General features: G+C 38.6%; 1 protein-coding gene across 1 annotated transcript in view; it reads left to right on the top strand.

Moving 5' to 3' along the window:
• The window catches only part of TM9SF2 (transmembrane 9 superfamily protein member 2), a 69,597-nt gene that overhangs the window by 36,205 nt on the left and 13,032 nt on the right, over window positions 1–20,360 (top strand). Inside the window, exons 8-9 of the mRNA XM_083122682.1 lie at window positions 1,291–1,467; window positions 4,882–5,026. Coding sequence (XP_082978808.1) covers window positions 1,291–1,467; window positions 4,882–5,026 — 322 coding nt within the window. The remainder of the gene's footprint in view (window positions 1–1,290; window positions 1,468–4,881; window positions 5,027–20,360) is intronic.

Raw genomic sequence — 20,360 nt, 5'->3', positions numbered from 1 at the left:
TGTCCCATGGACAAAAAAAGGCCTATTTATGATGTATTTTTAGATTATGAATTCAAATATGTTTTCGGAATTTCTGTATCACCTATAGTTTTTATTTTAAAACAATAAATGTACATCATAACACAATGTAATTGCTGTGGCACTTTGAAATCATGTCTAGTAGAACAATTGTAAGAATATATCTGAATTCATAAAACATTAAAATGCTGACCAAGACAAAATTTATTGTATAAAATAATATACACTATAAATTATTGTGAATCTTCATCTAAAGAAGACCCTGTTAGAGGGTGAAGACGATTTTACTGTATATTTTTTATACAATAAATTTTGCCTTGGTTAGCATGTTAATGTTTTATTAACATGGAAACAAGGCTTAACAGTGTTACCATCTGAATTCAGGGTAAAAGAACATACCCATACTGATGTTTCAGTCTACTGATTACTCTCACCAATACTTGCCAATACCAGTGATTGATAATTGTAACAATTGGAAGTTGTTTAGAATATGTATATATTAATATATAATTATTCCATTGCAATTATACCACATCAGTTGACCAGTTTTTTCCTTCAAAACTATTTTAAGAATTATGTTAAGGTAATTTAAATGGTGAACTACAGTATGAAATCTACTTTTGCAACACAATATTGGTGCTAAATTTATTAATCTTGCACCCCTCCCCCCCCCCCCAAGGTATTTAGATTGCTGAATGTTGTGCAACATTTTTGCGAACCCTGAGAGAGATACTTGTCTCTGGAAAATGTAATAATTGATATCAGTGATTAAAATCAAAATGATACTTTCTAATACTCATACCAGCAATATTGGTGAAGCCCTATAAAATACGCTAAAAATTCACCTATGATAGTCATTTTTCCTCATTGTTGGGATTAAACTGAAAAGGTAGAAAGGCAACTCAAAATAATTTAAACAGAATGCCAATATTACTTACGTGAAATTTAGAAATTTTGTATTTCCGCATTACACAATTTTAATAGTCAAATCCTATTAATTTCGAAGATCCTCTGTCTTCATTCACTAAGGGTACTGCATCTGGAGCGGAGATAGTACCACGTCCATCAAGAATGCCAATAGATTGAAAAAGCACAACCATTCTTAAACTTATTGTAGAAACACCCAGACAAGCCAAAAATATTTGCAGGAAAAAGTAAACATGGATGTTCCGATACTTATGTTTACTTAATTTCCAAATTTGCCAAAACAAATGTTATATTTTTATTTATTGGTGTTACATGAAGGTACTGAATGTTTTATTCAATTTATAGGAAAATAATTCCATCAAGTGGTCCTCACGGTGGGATTACATCTTGGAGTCGATGCCACACACTAATATCCAGTGGTTCAGTATTCTTAATTCCTTGGTTATTGTGCTCTTTCTGTCAGGAATGGTAGCTATGATCATGCTGAGAACGCTGCATAAGGATATTGCACGTTACAATCAGGTTAGTTATGTTAAGTATTCTGCACTATTGTTTGATGTGCTGGTGTAGTCAGAATTTGGAAATGGATCTAACTCTTCCTTGCATTTGCATTGGTTTCCACATTGCGTAAAGGGCTTTATTGCTCTGAAAGTCCTAAAGAAACATATGAATATGTTGAATTGAGTTATATTGATGGCATTTTGTTTTGGAATGTTTGTGAAAATAAAAGTACACTTTTTTTAATAATTGTAGATTAGACACACACAGGAGTTGTACTATATTTCGCTTTCGATAGGGAAAGATCAGGTGAGGCCAGGCTGGCTCGGTAGCTCAGTGGTTAGAGCAATGGCATGGTGTGCCAGAGACCCGGGTTCGAGTCCTGGTTAAGTCTGCATTTTGTACGTACACTTTTTTTGTTTGTGAAAAAATTTCACATGGTGACCAGTTGGGGACCTATTCGTGTGGCAGTAAAATGCACTACATGCATGTTATTAAATAATTCTTGAAGCTTTCCTGGTGGCGAATACTGAAGAGGTTTTCTCGGACAATCAGCCAGATGATTTCCGGATAGGCTTCCGAGCTTTAGAGTGCTAACGTCACTCTCATCTTCAGGGATTGAAGTGACATGGACGTGCATATTATTAATCATTGAATCATGGTATAAGAGCATTTGCAGAGACAATGACTTTTTGTTGGACCAAATAAGGGCTGCTTCTGAGTTAGCAGGGACAGGAAATGGGGTCAACAAGGGGAGGCAGCAACAGTATAGGAGTTGGTCATTCTTACATTGGAGAAGAGGGACAATATGTGTCCATGCTTTCAGATATCAGCTTTTGCACATGCTCTTCAGGACGAGGGAAGTAGAAACCTGAAATTATATTGTTTTTCCAGCATTAGTATACTAACCACAATTTCCATGTGACATTTCAGTAATCTTTAATAATGTAAATTGAAGGGTCGGGGGAAATAACAGGTAAGTCAATTTTCTTTCATAAGGGAAATAGTGGTGTCATTATCTGCCATGTGGATGCTGTGCTGGACTTTACAACATGCTTTCATTTGTTTCATACATTTGACACTTCGGGATTTATGCGTGAATTATTGGTCTCTAGAATTATACGTGAATTGTGCATGAATTTTTCTCTGTAGACGTAAAAAAACTGCAGCTTTTATTAATCAGAGTCCAATTGAATTTATACATATTTATGAATGCCCTGTGGCATGTTTTCACAGTTTAGTTTTTATTTTTATCGATAAATGAAAAGAAATAAATTTGTAGTGGAAAACAAAATGGAAATCTCTGTCCCAATACTCTATTAATATTCTTTGCAGAACAATCTATCTGACACATAGCAAGCCATGTGCTGATGCAAAGCCTAACCTTTTTGGAGCTTGTTAACTACAAGTTCCTTTATGACCAAAATTTGACTGCGTTTGCTCCAGTTCATGGTCTGTTGTTCGCTCATGTGCATGCTCTTGAAGACAAGAACAGTTATAATTTTCTTAAATATTGTTTTGTGTAATTATAAGGATTTCCGTATTTGCTTATGATTACACACGGTAATAAGTGATTCATAATTGGGAAAAGAGAGACGCGGTAGTATATAAATACGGAGAAACTAGTACTCTTTTTATGGCAGCGGCCACTGAAATTAATAGAACGAAGAAGAAAAACAAGTTTCGCGGATAAAGTTAGTACTACACTGGCTGACAAAAAAAAGTGAAGCACCCAGAAGGAGTGGTCGAAGATTACCCCATTTCGGTATACATGCATAACATTGATGTGTGAGTAAATGATTAGATGTACAAGGATCTGTAATGTGTAGAACGCCCACCAGAGGGCATTTGTGACGTCCCCTCCTGTTGCTGATAAGGTGGGACCAGTCAATTGCTGTGAGTCATACAGTGCAGCACGAAGTTCAGAGAGGAAAACGAAGCACCGGCGATGCCTCGCAGACACGTTAGACAGCCGATCCAGCAATTGACAGCATTTGACAGAGGCCTCATTGTGGGACTGCATGAGGCGGGTTGGTCATATCGGGCAATTGCCAGGCATGTGGGCCATTCAGATGTCACAGTGGCCCGATGTTGGAATCAATGAGTACATGAGGGCACCCATGCACGTCGTGCAGGTTCAGGTCGATCAAGAAACACCACCCCGAGGGAGAACCATCATATGGCGCTCCAAGCAGTGCTGGATCCCAAAACTTCGGCACCCGTCATCCGAGAACATGTACTGGACACTCTACAACATCCTGTGAGTTCCCGCACAGTGTCTCGACGACTCGCATCCGCCGGATTCGGGTCCTACCGCCACATGCGCCGGTTGCCGTTGACACCACAACACCGAAGCCTGCGGTTGGTGTAGTGCCGTGATCGGGAGGCATGGACAGAGAACGAATGGCGTCGCATCATGTTCAGTGATGAGTCCCGCTTCTCCATGACCTCCGATGACCATCGTGTGCGGGTGTGGCGGCGTCGAGGGCAGAGGGCACATCCTGCCTACATTGTGGAGAGACACACAGGTGTGACCCCTGGCATCATGGTGTGGAGAGCCATTGGATATGCGTTCAGGTCATCTCTAATAATGCTTCGGCAGACTTTGACGGCACAGCGATACATCACAGACATTCTGCGCCCACACGTCCTACCCCTTATGGCACAGCACCCTGGGACAGTGTTCCAACAAGATAATGCATGCCCACACACAGCCCATGTGTCTATGGACTGCCTAGAGCATGTTGAGGTCCTCCCGTAGCCAGCACGTTCCCCAGACCTCTCCATCATTGAACATGTATGGGATGACATTGGACGGGGACTCCGTCCTAATGCCAACCTGCGGGTTCTGGAGGGACAGCTGCAACACCTGTGGACGAACGTGCCTCAGGAGAGGATCCAAAGGCTGTTTGACACTATTCCGAACCGCATAAGGGCATGCATTGCGGCCAGAGGGGGTGCGACACCCTACTGACCTGGCGCCACCATTCCACCTGTAACTGCCAGCGACCTTGACTCTTGCATCCTATATTGTAATCAGTTCAATAAAGGTACATGGACTTTCAGCATATGTAGTTTCATTCACGTCCAACCACTCCTTCTTGGTGCTTAACTTTTTTTGTCAGCCAGTGTAGTTTCTCCGTAGTAGTAAGGTTTAAATAGGAGAAATATTTGCTAGTACCGTTGAATTTTTGGAGAGTTTTTCTTGGAAACCAGGAATTATACTTGAATTTTATCATTGTCTTAGAGTAGTCATCCTGCATTCATCAAAGCATGTGTTTTTTTTGTACCTTTTCATTTACATGCTCCATAATGTTTTGCAATTAAAAGTTTTTTCTTTTTTTTTCTTGTTTTTTTTTTCCAGTTTGATGAGCGCTGATATACCTGTTTTTTTTTTATCTCTGACCCTTCAATTGAATGTATTTATTACTCTTGTAGATTGATTCGGGAGAAGATGCTCAAGAAGAATTTGGATGGAAGCTGGTCCATGGAGATGTATTCCGACCACCTCGCAAAGGAATGCTGCTCTCAGTTCTTGTAGGATCGGGAGTGCAGGTGTTCTGCATGACGATGGTCACACTTGGTTAGTTAAGATTTATTTTTCATTGAATATTCCCTACTTTCATCTCAAAATTGTGACTCAGTACTTGCAACAGTTCTATTTGATTTTCAGCAAAAGAAAAAATATCTTATGTCATGTACCGCAACAATCAGGTAAAATCCAAGTGACATTGTAGCCAGAAAATGAAAAAGAGGCACAACATGAAACCAATTTAAGATTCAGCTTGAAGCTATCGACCCTTTCTCAGGGCCATCACCAGGAAGAAAACATGTAGGTTAGGTGAGGAAAAAGCAAAATTTTAAATTTGTTTTCTGCTGTGCTTTTATTGTTTTCTGGTTTCAAGGCAAGTTGGGATTTTACCATGGATTTTGAATTTCATAAGGAACGCTTTAAGTCTAACTAACTAACTAACTCTCTAGCCTTCTTAAACCCCAAGGTTCATGGCTGCAGCAACACAGGCCTTCCATCTGTCCCTATCTTGAGCAAGATCTATATACTCTTTCCCATCCCTACCGATTTCCTTTAGGTCCATCTCAACGTTGTCCCTCCATCTTCGTCTTGGCCTTCCTACAGGTCTCTTACCATCTGGTTTCCCAACAAGAATCCTGTAAACTCCTCTTTCCTCTCCCATTCGTGCCACATGGCCTGCCCACCTAAGTCTTCTTGATTTAATTATTCTAATAATATCTGGACATGAGTACAAATTATGTAGTTCTAAATTATGTAACCTTCTCCACTCACCTGTCTCCTCATCCCTTTTAGGTCCAAAGATTTTCCTAAGGATCTTATTTTCAAATACTCTCGATTTATGTTCCTCTTTCAATGTAAGGGACCAAGTTTCACACCCATATAATACTACAGGCAAAATTACTGTTTTGTATATTTTAACTTTTAGTTTCTTAGATATTAAACGAGAACATAAAAGTTTATGAAGAGAGAAGTAACATGCATTTCCTGAATTGAGCCTACTTTTTATTTCCTCTTTAATAGAATTTTCATTTGTTAATATTACTCCTAAGTATTTGAATTTGGAAACTGGTCCAAACGAGTTGTTATCAATAATTAGATTTTGATTATTACCTAACACTTGGTTTCGCCCTATAAGCATATATTTAGTTTTCTCTTTGTTAACTTCCAAACCTATCTCTTTAGCAGTTTTGAAAAATATTTTAGCATTATTCTTAATTGTATTCACATCATCCCCCAGTAAGTCTACATCATCTGCATATGCTAACAACTGAGTCACACCATTTAATTTTAGTCCTTCTTTAGTTTCTCTTACCTTCCTTACAGAATATTCTAAAGCAAAATTAAACAGCAATGGAGATAATGCATCTCCTTGTTTTAACCCATCATGAATTGTAAATTTGTCAGACACATTATTACCCACACGAATTTTACTTTCTGTTTCACTGGTGCATATTTTTATCATACTAACAAGCTTCTTAGGTATTCCAAACTCTACTAATATATTATATAATTTATCTCTTTTGACCGAATCATATGCTTTTTTGAAATCAATGAATAGCTGATGGACATTTTGATTATATTCCCACTTTTTTTCAAGTGTCTGTCTGATGTGAAAAATTTGATCTGTAGTTGATCTGTTACGTTTAAATCCACATTGATAATCACCTATAATTTCATTAGCATATGGGGTTAGTCTTGTTAAAAGAATGTTAGACAATATTTTGTATGTTGTTGAGAGTAGAGAAATTCCACGGTAATTACTGCAGTTCATTTTATCACCTTTTTTAAACACAGGAACAATTATGGATTCTTTCCACTGTTGAGGGATTTCTTCTTTATTCCATATTAAACAAATTAATTTATGAATTTGACATATTAATGAATTTCCACCATATTTAATTAACTCAGCTGGTATTAAATCAATGCCAGGTGCTTTGTTATTCTTTAGCCTTTTAATAGCATCTTTAACTTCAGTCAAGTTAGGTTCTGGAACTAAAGGTTCTGCTGTGTGTACTTCATTTACTTCTGATTTATCTCCTACATGGACATTTAAAAGGTCATGAAAGTAGTTCTTCCATCTATTTAGAATATCGCTTGGGTCAGCTAGAAAATCACCGTCTTTATCTTTTATCAAGTTTACTTTAGGTTGCCACCCCTTTCTAAATTCATTTACACCTTTATATAAATCTCTGATATTTTTATTTTTGCTGTTTATTTCAATTTCGTTAATTTTGCTTTTCAAGTAATCTCTTTTTTTACTTCTAAACGTGCGGTTAACTTCTCGCTTTATTCTATTATAATTGCTTAGATTTGACGCTTTAAGTCTAGAGTTTAGTTTCCTTCATTCCAACCTCATTTACTTGTCTTTCTGGTACTGGTTGGAGAGAAAAGTAAAGCCAAATCATTTTCCTTGATGAAATCATCTCCTCTCCTGTGTAAGTGTACTTTTCTTGATACATCATATGCCAGCATAAGTAAATTTTTTGTGTGCATTCTATGGATAATATATCTAGTCATATCATAAATACTGACACAACAACATTGAAAGTGAATTATGACAAAAGTGTTAAAGATACTTTAATGTCCTGATTGTATAGGTTACTTACAGGTCTAATGAACACATAACACCAATCATTTTTCAAAATGGCTGCCTTTGGCCTTCACACAGGCCTGAAGTATCTGCGGCCACTCATCTACAGAATTACGCACTGTCTCCGTAGGGAAAGTTGCCACTGCCTTCACCAGGGACCGTTTCAAACTGGCAATATTGGCATGCCTCCTTGTACACTTCGCAACTTCTTATTTGACCGCCCTGAAAAATTTCAAAGTCCGGAATTCGTAAATTTGGCAGCATAGCGCTTCAGAGCCAACTAAGAGTAGCCAACTTTGCAACATTTCTTCTTCCTGAATGAAAACGCTCGTGAATTTTTTTTTCATTCTTTCACATTCCATAAAGTAAAGATACCCTAAAGCACTAATAAAATACATGAGTAGACAAAAAAATGTTAAGTAGAAATACGAATGTTGAAAATATTTCAAGATTCCTCGCTCTGAATTTGAAAAGAGGTAAATTTATGTGCATTTTGAAACACTGAACAAGTTCTCATCCACTTGGAAAGAATTGCCGTCACATTTGAATGCAAGGAGGCAAATTCATGATGATTTTATACGAAATTTTTATGAAAGATACCTTGCACAACACCAAACGATTCTGCAAAGTGTGTCTTTTCCTTGGTTATTGGCGAAAAATGGTTCGAAACTCCGGCACAAGGTTTCTTCAACTGAGATCAACGTGCTTTACTGAGGTTTTCGTTAGAAATCTCCTGGAGTAGTTGGTTAGATGACAACACTTTTCATTTTTTACTGTTTTCGTCAAGATCGAAACATCGTAGGTTCAAATCCCACCCCTTCCTGATTATGTTTTCTTTTTTATTTACCGAATACGAAGTGTTGTAATAACGTAATATAAGATTATATGATATTACTGTAAATATTTATGCGATGCATACTCAGAGGCGGCGATTGAGTTCCGAAACTGATGGGGCAAGGTGTCAAAACTGGGGGTTTCCCTTGGGAGATAAGGTTTAGCATAGTGGGAGGGCAACTGTTCCTCTACCCCCCCCCCCCCCCCCCCGTCTAATCGTTGCCACTGTGCATGCCTCAAGTAATATTTCTACTAATGTTCTTAAACTTTCAGTGATTGGCAGGATGTAGGAAAAACTTATCCTTTCATTCAGCTGTCATAAGTTATGTTAACACATACGCGTATTTTAAGAACTTATATGTCATTAATATCTGTTCTTAAACAGGATGTTGTAATCAAGGGGTCCCGGGCTCAACACCCGGTGGAGGCACGTTGCTTCGGATTCTAGTTTAAAATATAGATCCAGTACCGAATAGTCTGTCTGTGCAGCAAGTAGACTTAAAACAACAATAGAGAAACATATACAAATCAGCGGCGTATACTCTGGGTCATCTAGGTAATAGCAGATGACCCGGCTGTAATTTTTTTTTTTTTTTTTTTTTTTTTTTAAAATGTATATATATACACATTTCTTCCCAATTTTCTTCCAAACCAATTTCGATGCATACATTTCCTTGCTTCCAGCGCGCGAATACTTCCAATCGTTTGCCGCCGAATGTCCGGGAACCTTTCTCCAGCCGGTGGAATGTCTACAGGGAATCTCACCCTGACGTCATTCCTCCCGCTTCCCTTGCAACCCTTGGCGAGGAGGGAGGAGAAAGGAAAGAGGGGGAGGAAACATTGCTTTTCAGGCGCGGTGATTCCGTGCCCAGGGTAAGCTCCTTCTTGTGAGAGTCCACCGGTCGCACTCTCAACCTTCAGAGCCTCTCCATTCCCTCCGCTGAATAGGGAAAACATACCCGGTAGAGTGCGAAGAACAGGAAAACTGAATAACATGGGCAAACCAATTCTACGCTAATTTTCACTTTACATTTGCTTCTGTCTTGCTGATTTCTGTTACTTGAACATAAATTTATCAAAAGGGAAAAACTTAAATATTGAAGATGAAGCAAACTGAATTAAAATTCAAAGCTTAAGAAATTAAAGCACCTATTTGCTGACTCCCCCCAATCCTTGTATTTACAAAAATAGTGATTGTTTCTCCTCTCTAATCTTCAAAAGCAGCGAGAATACTTCTTTCACGGAACTGAATATTTTTTAAAGGGAAAGATATGAAAAATAAATTATATATATTAGTTAATTTAAGTTGCTATATTCCGCCTGTTTAGATTAATAGTGATGAAGATGAACGAATTAAACATAAACGAAAAAAACACATCAGGCACGTAACCAGGTGGAGGACTCGGGGGGGCTGAAACCCCCCCTCCCCGAAATCCTACAAATATCTAATTTAAAAAGTGTATAGTGATAATTAATTTTACTTCATTAGCAGGATTAAACACTTTGCATAATACGTTGTAATAATCTGAGATTCATCTTCAGGACTTCTAACCCCACTGTTTCAACTTTATGTGGCGGCTGCTAATAAGGGATGATCCCCATCCCGAAATAAAATTCTGGCTCTGACCTGCAATGATTCGAACTTTTAAAAACCTGTCATTTCGAGCTCGGAAAGGGATTTTTTTTTATCATTCATAGGGAATTTCTTTCTGAGCCAGGAGCACAACAACAGAAGTTTGGCGCGTGAAACTGAATGCGTGTAGTCGTTGGCTTCGTGTTTATTATTTATTAAGGTGTTAGTGTTTGTCGTGATAGTGCTGTGTTAAAGGGTAATGGATGTGATACAAGATTTGCTGGTGAAACCTTTTGGAACAAGATCTTTTCAGGAGAAGTTGCAAATTGTTAATACAGGTAGGCCAGTGTCATCGCTTGAACTTATTTCTACACACAAAGACAAAAATCGGGAATATGTGAGGCATATTCGCAAGCAAATTATGACAAAACACCATGGTTGACAGGAAGTATAAGTGTTAATAAGCTTTGCATTTTTGTTGGCCGTGCTTACTTTTCGGGGCTGAAAAGAATGTATGGACGCGTGGCTGATACTGTAATCTTTGCAACACTTGTGTCAAACATGAAAAATCCAAAAGTCACATAACTTCCTTTGTTAAGCTGCAATCTTTCGCAAAGACACGTATTGACGTGAACTGGACAAACAGCGTGCTTTGGATGTGGTACGGCACAAGTGATCGGGTCCTGGAGTAAGTTGAATTTTGCACTTAAATTAATATTGCGGGTTTTTATTTCACTAGTGCACGTCTTTCATTTTATATTTCACAGGCTGTTTTTTATAGCTTTATAATACTGTCTTGTTTTACTATTTGAAATTCTACACGTATAGTAAACTGCAATAACGAGAATTAATTGATTGTGATCGTAGCAATAAGACAAATATTCCGACACAATATTCCTAAATCCAATATGGAGCTTGACATAAATTGCACGGAAACTTTTGGAGTTTGAGGATCAAAAGGTCGGAGATTACCCACTCGTTAGAACCAGCATACACCACTGATACAAATAGAATGTCCTTTGCTTGGAAGTTACGAGTGAGTAGCGTAACCCGGTCATAAAAATCTTCTATAACGGCTGAGGGCTCGACGTGCTGACCCCACGTCACCTCATACCAGTTGAAGAACTCACACCTCTAGGTAGAATTGTGGGAAGGAGACTGGCAGTCGGGAGATAGGCCAAGGCCCTATATGCTCGTCAATACTCGTCAGAAATTCAATCAAATTCATTCAGCTGTGCGTCATAAGTTGTGTTAACACACATTATGAGTCAATAATAATAAGTTAAGAAATTGACAAGACGTTTCTGTACTGAAGGTAACAAGAGGTTGTTTTCTTGTAACGTCGTTACTGTGTCCAGCTCGGCATTGTGATTAAAATTACTCTATCTGCATGTTCACTTTCCTCTTACATAAGTTTTCCTTTCGCGAAAACATCGTTCCATAGTTTCCAGTTTCTCAATATATTTTTCTATGAAGTGTTGAATATAATTCTAGCCTGCTTTCCACAAGCTACACAACTTCTTCCTCTCTCTCTCTCTCTCTCTCTCACTCAGAGGTGCAATGTAACATAATTTAAGAAGGCCATTGTTGCACAAACGATAAACGAACATGTGTTAAATTCGGTAAGATCAGCAGGTAAGGGAAGCTCGATTTTAGCTGCAAATCAGTGCCTTCGTTACAGGAAAATCCCCAACAAAGCAAGGAAATAACTAATGAATGGTTATGCTTTACGATCTTTAGGGTTAAAAATAGGTGATCTAATTCTTTAAAAGAAAACCGTTTTCCAGATAGAATAGGTGTATGCATGAATAGAAAACAAAAATTAAGATATTGTATTAGCTGTGGAGTTCATTCTGTTGTAGCTTTGTGGCACATCCGGTAAAGGCACCCATTTCCAGTTCCACTTGTGTCTTTGATTAGGGTTCGAGCCTCACTTCATCTGGATATTTTTATTTATATTGAGGCCTGTAAGACAATAATATATGAAAGGTTCCAAATTATTTCTTACACGAGTGTATTTTTTTTTAATTTGTTAGTCCTGAAAAGGACTGTTTGGGAAAATTGAACATTTATTTAATATCTTGTCCAGTAGCCACCTGCATCTATGACATGTCTCAGGCGTCGAGGAACGGATTGCACAAGATGTCGAATATACCTGTGCGAAGTGCACACTTCATTCCAGGCATTGTTGACGTGGTCAAATAGTTCATCACTTCTGCGAGGTGGTGGATCGGGCCAGCTTTCTTTCAAACATCGAACGACCTCGGTCCACATATTTTCAATTGGGTTGATGTCGCATCCCATGGGTGGCCAGTCAATTAGATGTATGTCGTTTCGTTCAGAAAACCAACGCTGAACGATGGCTGAATCATGGATGGAGGAGTGGTCTTGCTGGAAGTCAATATTTCCCTCGGGATACAAAGCTCGCACGCCAGGAACCATAACATGCTCCAAAATGTGCACATACTGTATCCCGTTGAGACGTCCTTCTATGCGGTGTAGGTCACCTCCGCCACCGAGAGATATCCAACCCCAGACAGGCACGCTCACGCGTCCACGCCGACGTGAGTTAGCAAAAAAATGGGGATCAAATCGTTGTCCTTGACGCCGGTAGACCAGAACCGGACCATCATTTGCAGTAGAAAATACTTTCTCGTCTGAGAAGATTACTCTATCCCAAATCCTATCAATATTTTCTTCAGCAAATGCTAGCCTATCAGTTCTGTGTGCATCCGTCAAGACCTCCTTCTTTGCTGCCCTTCGTGCCCGTAAACCAGAAGCAGCCAGCCTCCGCCGAACTGTCTGTGGGCAACCAGGAAAATCGGCCCTTGCCTTGAGTTGAGTGGCTGACTGGAATGGATTGGCTTCACACTCCGCTATCAGCCGATCGTCTTGCACTGGTGTCGAAACACAGCCCCAGCTCTCGCGTCTTTTCCGTGATGCCTCACCAGTTTCTTCGTATCGAGCTCACCACCTCCTTGCTGTCCGTGCTGGAACGCCATAATGCTCGCCAGCTAAACCAGGTGACAATCCAGCTCCCTCGATCAAACCGATCACTCTTTCTCTTGTGGATTTGTTGTAGTGCTCCATTCTTCGCGAGGTTGAAGAAAGAAATGTTGCATGCCTCTGTTTAGAGCGTAGTTCAAAGGAAATAAGGTCTTCTATTGGTATAGTTAATCACGTGATGCTGCAGTTGGTTCAAAGACGACTTCCAATTACATTCAGCCATGAAAAGTTTCGTACGAATTCATACCAGAAAAGGATGTCAAGAATAATAAAATAAATTTAACCATTATTTACAATTGTCCTCCTCCGTAGTCGAGCGGGTTAAGGCGTTCACTCGTCTTGAGATCGTTCGCTGCGGGACGGCGTAGGTTCGAATCCGGCTCTGGTCGGAATTTATTCGGCCTACGTATAGGGCCGGTGGCAACCCACCATCGTGAGGAAATTGGGAAGCTCCGAGTGAGTGAGCGTAACCCGGTCGAGAAGACCTACAGTAAACGGCTGGGGGTTCGTCGGGCTGATCACCCGTCCCCCTTTACTGGTCTAAGAACTCCACGCTCCAACAAGGTGACGGCGGAACAGTGTGGGAGGGAGACCAGCAGTCGGTAGGTAAGCCAAGGCCCTTCAAGGTGCTGTAGAGCTGTGGGTTATGTTATTATTTACAATTACATTACTTTCATTTAACAAATAAATAAAGAATAATTATGACAAATGTGCTACAACGAGTGCTCTTTACATCCATGTGTAAAAGTATTTGGTATTACTAAACACGCACACACGTTCGGAACATCTGTAGCGTAGTTGTAACGTTTCAGACAAGCATACATCTTCTTACGTTCATCTTTTCTCTTTGAGGTATTGGTTCAAACCCGGCTCAGCTTTCACGTTTTTTTTATGTAATACTTAGTAAAGTTTTTGTCACAATTTTTTCGTCCACAAAAAAACAATAGAAACAATAATTAAACGATCTTCTCCCCAAAACAATAATTGCAACATCATATTTATTCACATAATAAATCTATTCCACTCATAAAATTGATTCCTTCGGGTCTTAATGCAACATCACCGAAACATTCAAGTTTCAATGTTCATGTTGGAAATTGAACAATAAACAGTTTTGGGGACACATTGCTTTATATAAAACCTCATGTTATTATAGAAATATACACAAGACGTCGAATGAAAGTATGCGTAAGGAATACTCTTGAAACTCTAGAGTTGTAATCATGCGATTTGTTTTTCATAGAGTAATCTGTTATATTCAAGGTTAATTATTTCAAATTTTTTGTATTCAGTAAATATCGTACTTCTGTGTTCACTTCAACAGAAAAGAAATTGAGCGGCTAGGATTTGAACCTGTGATCTTTCATTTTAGATAAAAAAAAATACACGTCTTACCTACTGTTCTACAAGGAAATAGACAAAAAGTTTCCTAACATGGTTGCGGCAACAACCACCTGCCAGTGCTCCAAACATTTCTTTGCCACAGATTGTGGATAAGTTCCTCTCTACACAAATGCCCGGTATTTTGCAGTGTATTTTAGCTCAAATTTTGCCTAAACTCATGCGAACTTTGATGAAGAGGATTTACCGGGATATCAACGAGGTTATTTCTGGATAGGCTTCCGAGGTTTCGAGAGCTCTTTTATCTTCAGGGATTGAAGGGATGACGGATAACGTGCTTGTTACTGGCAAGCGTGGTCGTAACTGCGATTCCTCATGCTGCCGAATTTTATTTTCGGAAGGAGTATGGCATCGGACGTAAAATATATATATACTGTTCTTGGATGATCTCTCTGTGTATATCAGGAGGTGGCAGTAATGATGAAGCGTTTAGAATTTTCGGAAACCATTTCAATTATATTACTGAATCACGTGCCACGTGGAATGGCAGAATCAAGTAACGTATAAGCAAGTCTGAGGGTGGCTGTTTTGAATATTGCGAATTTGGTGGAAAGTTCGTTAGATATACTTTCTGTTGAAATAACAGTATTATTTTGATGAAATTAGACAAGTATTTTGGATATAAAGCAGTGCCGAATTAATGATCATTCTCAAGTTTTGCATTTATTAGATGTCACGTAATATATAAATAGTTATTAGTAGATTTTTATCGCATCGGCCTCGGTCGCAAAAGGTATTTACTTACGTTTATTGGGGATTTATTATTAGATTTAGATGCATTGGAAGATCGAAGTGAGGGGAACAAGAACAGTCATTACTAAATAAACGACATCACATAACCAATCTTAGCGAATTGAATACATTAAACTCTCCCGTTCGTTACAAAAATTCAATACATCAATGTAGTGGATTATTTCCTATTATAATTGTGTGTGTTTGTGTGTTAGTATTTTGAAATAATTAATATTTTAGTTGTGGAGTGAAGAGCGTACGCAATACTTATCTTAAATTCCATTACTTGATTGATGATTTGGTTTAATTTACTTCGCCTTTGTGACGTTTTTGGTTCATCTCGAAGATGAGAATGGGTGATGGGATGATGAAATTGACGAAGGAACACTTACAAAGAACACCCATGCCTGACCAGGATTCGAACCCAGGATTAAATACCATTACCTACAGCATCCTGAATGCATATATATTATATGTAAATTAGTCATAATGTGTGTTAACTCAGCTTATGACGAATAGCTAAAATACAAAAAGTTTTAACCTTAAATCCTGGCAAGCAACTGAATAAGCATTAACCTTCTTAGGGAGAAAATGTGCAGAAGAGACATCCCTTGAAGTGTGCATCGGATATTTTACAGTGTTGAAATATCAATTGTCTCTGTTTAGCACACACACACACACACACACACACAAAAAAAAAAATAAAAAAAATAAAAAAAAATAGAGGGTGGGATTTGAACCCGCGACCTTTCAAGTATGTTGAAAAATATGGATACCAGCGTCTAACCAACTGCTCTACGTTAACTTAATGACAACATTCCCTTACAAACACGTAGATGTTTATGATAAAATCGATCTTCCTGTGTTCCAGCATGTTTTCTCCACAAGTCGTGAAATAAATGATTTATTTTAGATCTGTTCGATATTGTGCAGGGCATTGTAAATAAAATGTCGCATAAACTCCTCAGAAATTTGCCTCTTTCTACTCAAACTTGATGGCGATTTACTCCAGGTGGAGAAAACCCCTGTTCAGTGTTTCAAACCTATGTGATATCAAGTCGAGCACGCAGAATTGTTACAATTTCGCACGATTCTCATTCTTATTCTTATTTCAATTTACTATTTCAGTTTCAGTGTGTATTATATTAGCGATTGATAGTTTATAAGTTCATGGAATGTGCGAAATTGGAATCCTTTCACCGCAGCGTTTTTCGTCTAGTTGAATGACGAACTCAAAGTTGGCTACTCTCAGCTGGCGCTGAAGTGCAATGTTGCTAAGTTTACGATTTTCGGACTTAGAATTCTTTCGGGGCGGTCAAATAAGAAGTTGAGAAGTGTACAGACCATGCCCTCAAGCACTGACCACAATTTGTAGTCTAACGGGTTGAGGTCAGGGCTGCTAGCAGGCCAATCAGCTGGAGCAATGAAGTCCGGGACATTGCTCTTGAGCCATTCCTGGGTAGAGTGTGCCTTATGGGCTGGTGCGGAATCCTGTTGGAAGGTCCAATGTTGGTTCCTGAACAAAGTGTCACTCAAAGGCTTCACAACAGAGTTCAACACAGTATTTTCGTACACTCTGGCTGACGTTTTCACCCCTTTTTCACAAAAATGCAGCTTGGTGGTGCCATCATACGCCACGCCCCACCAAACCATGACTGAGGCCGGATGATGACCCCTCTGGATCTTCGGGGCTTTCTCCCGAGCTTCGTGGGATGTTGACGCATACACCCGGTCATTTTGGCGATTGAAAGTTTCCTCAATGTTGAATATCTTTTCATCTGTGAAAAAAAAATTCCTGTGGCCATTGTTGGCGTAACGCTGCAGGAGGCGTTTTGCTTTTATCACCCTCTGCTCTTTCAGACGTGCATTGAGGAAGTGACCTGTACTTCGCCGGTAAGCCTTCAACCCCAAGTCACTTCTTAACACACGAGACACTGACATTTTGGGAATGTTCAGCTCACGAGCAAGCACTGCCTGCTTTCGTACAGGATTTCTCCGAATACGCGCTGCCACTGCTTGCACTAACTTTTTGGTTCGTACGCTGCGTGGGCGGCCTTGCCTTGGGCGATCATCAACTGTCCCAGTCTCCGTGAATCGCTTGATGGTCCGATACACGAAAGATTTGCTGATATTCAACTTTTTAAGTGTTCTGAATATCATGGGGGCTGTTTGACCCACTTTATGAAGTGCTATTACTGCCACACGATTTTCGTAATCGCCCCACTCCATAGCTACACTTTTACGAACACACTTCCTCTATGACAGCTCAACTCACAATGGCCCAATCCAGCCTCTTGCACAGGAAGGTTGGCCGCGACCTTGAAAACCGGTTGTACACACTGCCTCAAACTTTGTCAGTATTTATGATACGACTAGGTATATGACGTTGAACGAGTGTTATTTAGGGCTGAACCATTTCTAGTTTGGATGGATACCTGTCCTGATTTATTCATTTGTTTTACGGATGGGCAAGAAATGTTGACCAATACCTATAAAGTACCAATATAAAATCTACCGATCCAATATAAAATTCTAAATGGTCCTTCAAGAACCTGAATAGTTCATTGACCTCCTTAATAAATGTTTGTTTCCAGGTGACTACAGTGCAAAAGAAGTTGCATATTTAGACATTTACTTTTAAAAATGTATGGCATGGAGATTATCCATAAAAATTATAACAAAATGGCAGAATTTTGCACTAAATTATAAGATATTTATAGATATATCGGATCGGAAAATTATCGGTAATTTTACCAATACACTGATATGCCTATATCGGCCGAAACCTAAAGAGTACCAATTAATCTGTCCCATCCCTAATTTGTTTATTTGCCTCCAACAGAGAAAAATATCTCCAATTACACACTTTCCTATATATATATACCGGTGGAGGCACATAGTGGTTCGGATCCCACTTTAAACTGTAGGTCCAGTCCCGATTAGCCTTGCTGTGCTTAAAGTGAACTTAAAACACTAACTCAATCAATCAATCAATCATATATATATATACATACATATATTTATATACATAAGATAATAAAGTAAAGTTAGAGATGTGACGAAGCTGAAAATTTACCGATGCTGATGTACTCACCGATAACACTGGGGAACAGTGAAATTGCGGCACAGTGTTTGAGAGCTAATTTAGGGCAATTTCATGCTGCTGAATAATAATATAATAATATATTTCCTGAATTGGCTCTAATTTATGAAATAAATGCAACTAAACCAAAATGGCGGAAACATAAGACATACATATAAATCAACTTCCAACAACAATTTAATATTTCGTTTTGTGATTACAATCATTATTACGTATAAAAATAAATGTATATAGGCCTATGATCAAAATAATTAAGAAAATATGTACACAATGAAGTAACAAACTATGTGAAACGTTTTCTATACGATTTCCTGCTGTATTGCTTTTTAGGACAATCCCTCTGTAAGCTCCAACAGTAGTCGGCCATCACGTGGCGATCCCACAGTCTCTGGTACCTTTCTTCCATTATCCTTATATCCTGATGGAACCTTTCTCCCCGTTCTTCATTAAAATCACCAACGTTTTCAGGGAATCTGTCAATGTGGCTATGTAGGAAATGTATCTTCACACTCCCAATTTAGCTCCCAATTTCTCAACATTTTTCAACATATTTCCAACTATATCGGGGTACTTTTCTGCTCTGTGATTCCCCCAAAAGTTTTTGACGACGGACACAATGCTCAGCCAGGCCTCAGATTCGATGTAAGACATGTAAGTTGTAAAATTGGCATCATTTATAAGTGTACGAATTTGTGGTGGTCCGTCAAAGATTCCTGCCTTCAATTTTTCAATACTTAGTCCTGGAAAAGTGTGGCATATATATTTCAAACAATCACCACTTGTATGTAAGGCCTTGACAAACTGTTTTATCAACCCAAGTTTAATATGCAGTGGCGGAAGGATGATTTTGTCCCTATCTATCAGCGGTTCATGAATGATATTAGCTTTTCCCACTAATATTTTCCCTTGGGGACCAAACTTTTATCGTCTAATGCTTTTCTCTAGCACGACTATACCACAAACATAGGAAACTGGGATACTTTGCTGTCCTAGTAAAAATAAATCACCATCTTCAAATCCACACACACGAGCCACTTATGTTCAGCATATTCAATTTTTTTCTAAAACCAGTTTTATGTTTTGGTATTTTTCCTTAAGGTTTGTTGAGTGTCCGATATATTGCCTAGCAATGCTTCATAAGTTGCCTAGCAACAATTTACAAATAAATAAATAAGTTTCTTATGGGAATTTGAGCCCATTATCAAATTTTGATATTACCGAGAAAAGCGTAGAGTAATTTTACCTCCTACATTTTCCATGGTGTGTTTATTTTTATAACTGGAGTCAATTCAACTGAACCAATCATACAATTGGCAATCACAGCTGTTTTGTGTGCTGAAACTGTTATTAAACTTTATGCCGCAAAATAAAATCTTTTTTTTGTTCCCCAGTGTAATTTTTGGAACCGATATCGATGCCGATATTTAACCGATTCCGATGCATAAGATTATTATACAGAAATGGGATGTTATTTTCAGCATGACAAAAATAAATTTGCTATGTACATTTCTATTGCATATCATATATATTCTCAAGAGATGCGAATGTACATTTGCATCTACAAAATGTTATGTGAACCTTTAAGAAGAACATGGATTCTCAAGAGATTAAACATTAGTACACAAGCAGTTCTTTGAAATGCAAAATGAATTCCTGTTCTGCCAGATTCAACTTCAGAAACACGAGATTTGGAAGAACTTCAGGAAGTAACCTACTTCTTCTCTTATCACAAATCTGTTCAGCAACACTGAACACTCTATTAATGAATACTGATGCAGCAGGTATGCCCAAGTATTTTCTCAGGACTTGCTTCAGGTTTGAATATTCATTTTTGAATTTCCAATACAACAGCAGATCCTGGTTCAGTAATGTACTGTTTTATTTCCGATTTATAGTTAGGTTAAAAACTCTACAATAATGACGAATCATAACCAAATTTTCAATAAATCTTACAAAACTAGAATATAAAACTTCTTAGAAGGTAAAAACTCTAGTATAATCTGTACCGGTTTAAATATCGGATTTTTGCCGATTCCGATACCAATGCCGATGTGTCAATTTCGGCCGATTTTCATACATCTGTAATCGGCTTCGGCACATCCCTAAGTAAAGTACATACAGCTGTAGGAATGGAACATGTATCCAT

Source organism: Lepisma saccharinum, chromosome 5, assembly GCF_977018435.1.
Source record: "Lepisma saccharinum chromosome 5, izLepSacc3.1, whole genome shotgun sequence".
In the NCBI taxonomy this organism is placed as follows: domain Eukaryota; kingdom Metazoa; phylum Arthropoda; class Insecta; order Zygentoma; family Lepismatidae; genus Lepisma; species Lepisma saccharinum.
This window is presented reverse-complemented; position numbering and strand designations above follow the sequence as displayed.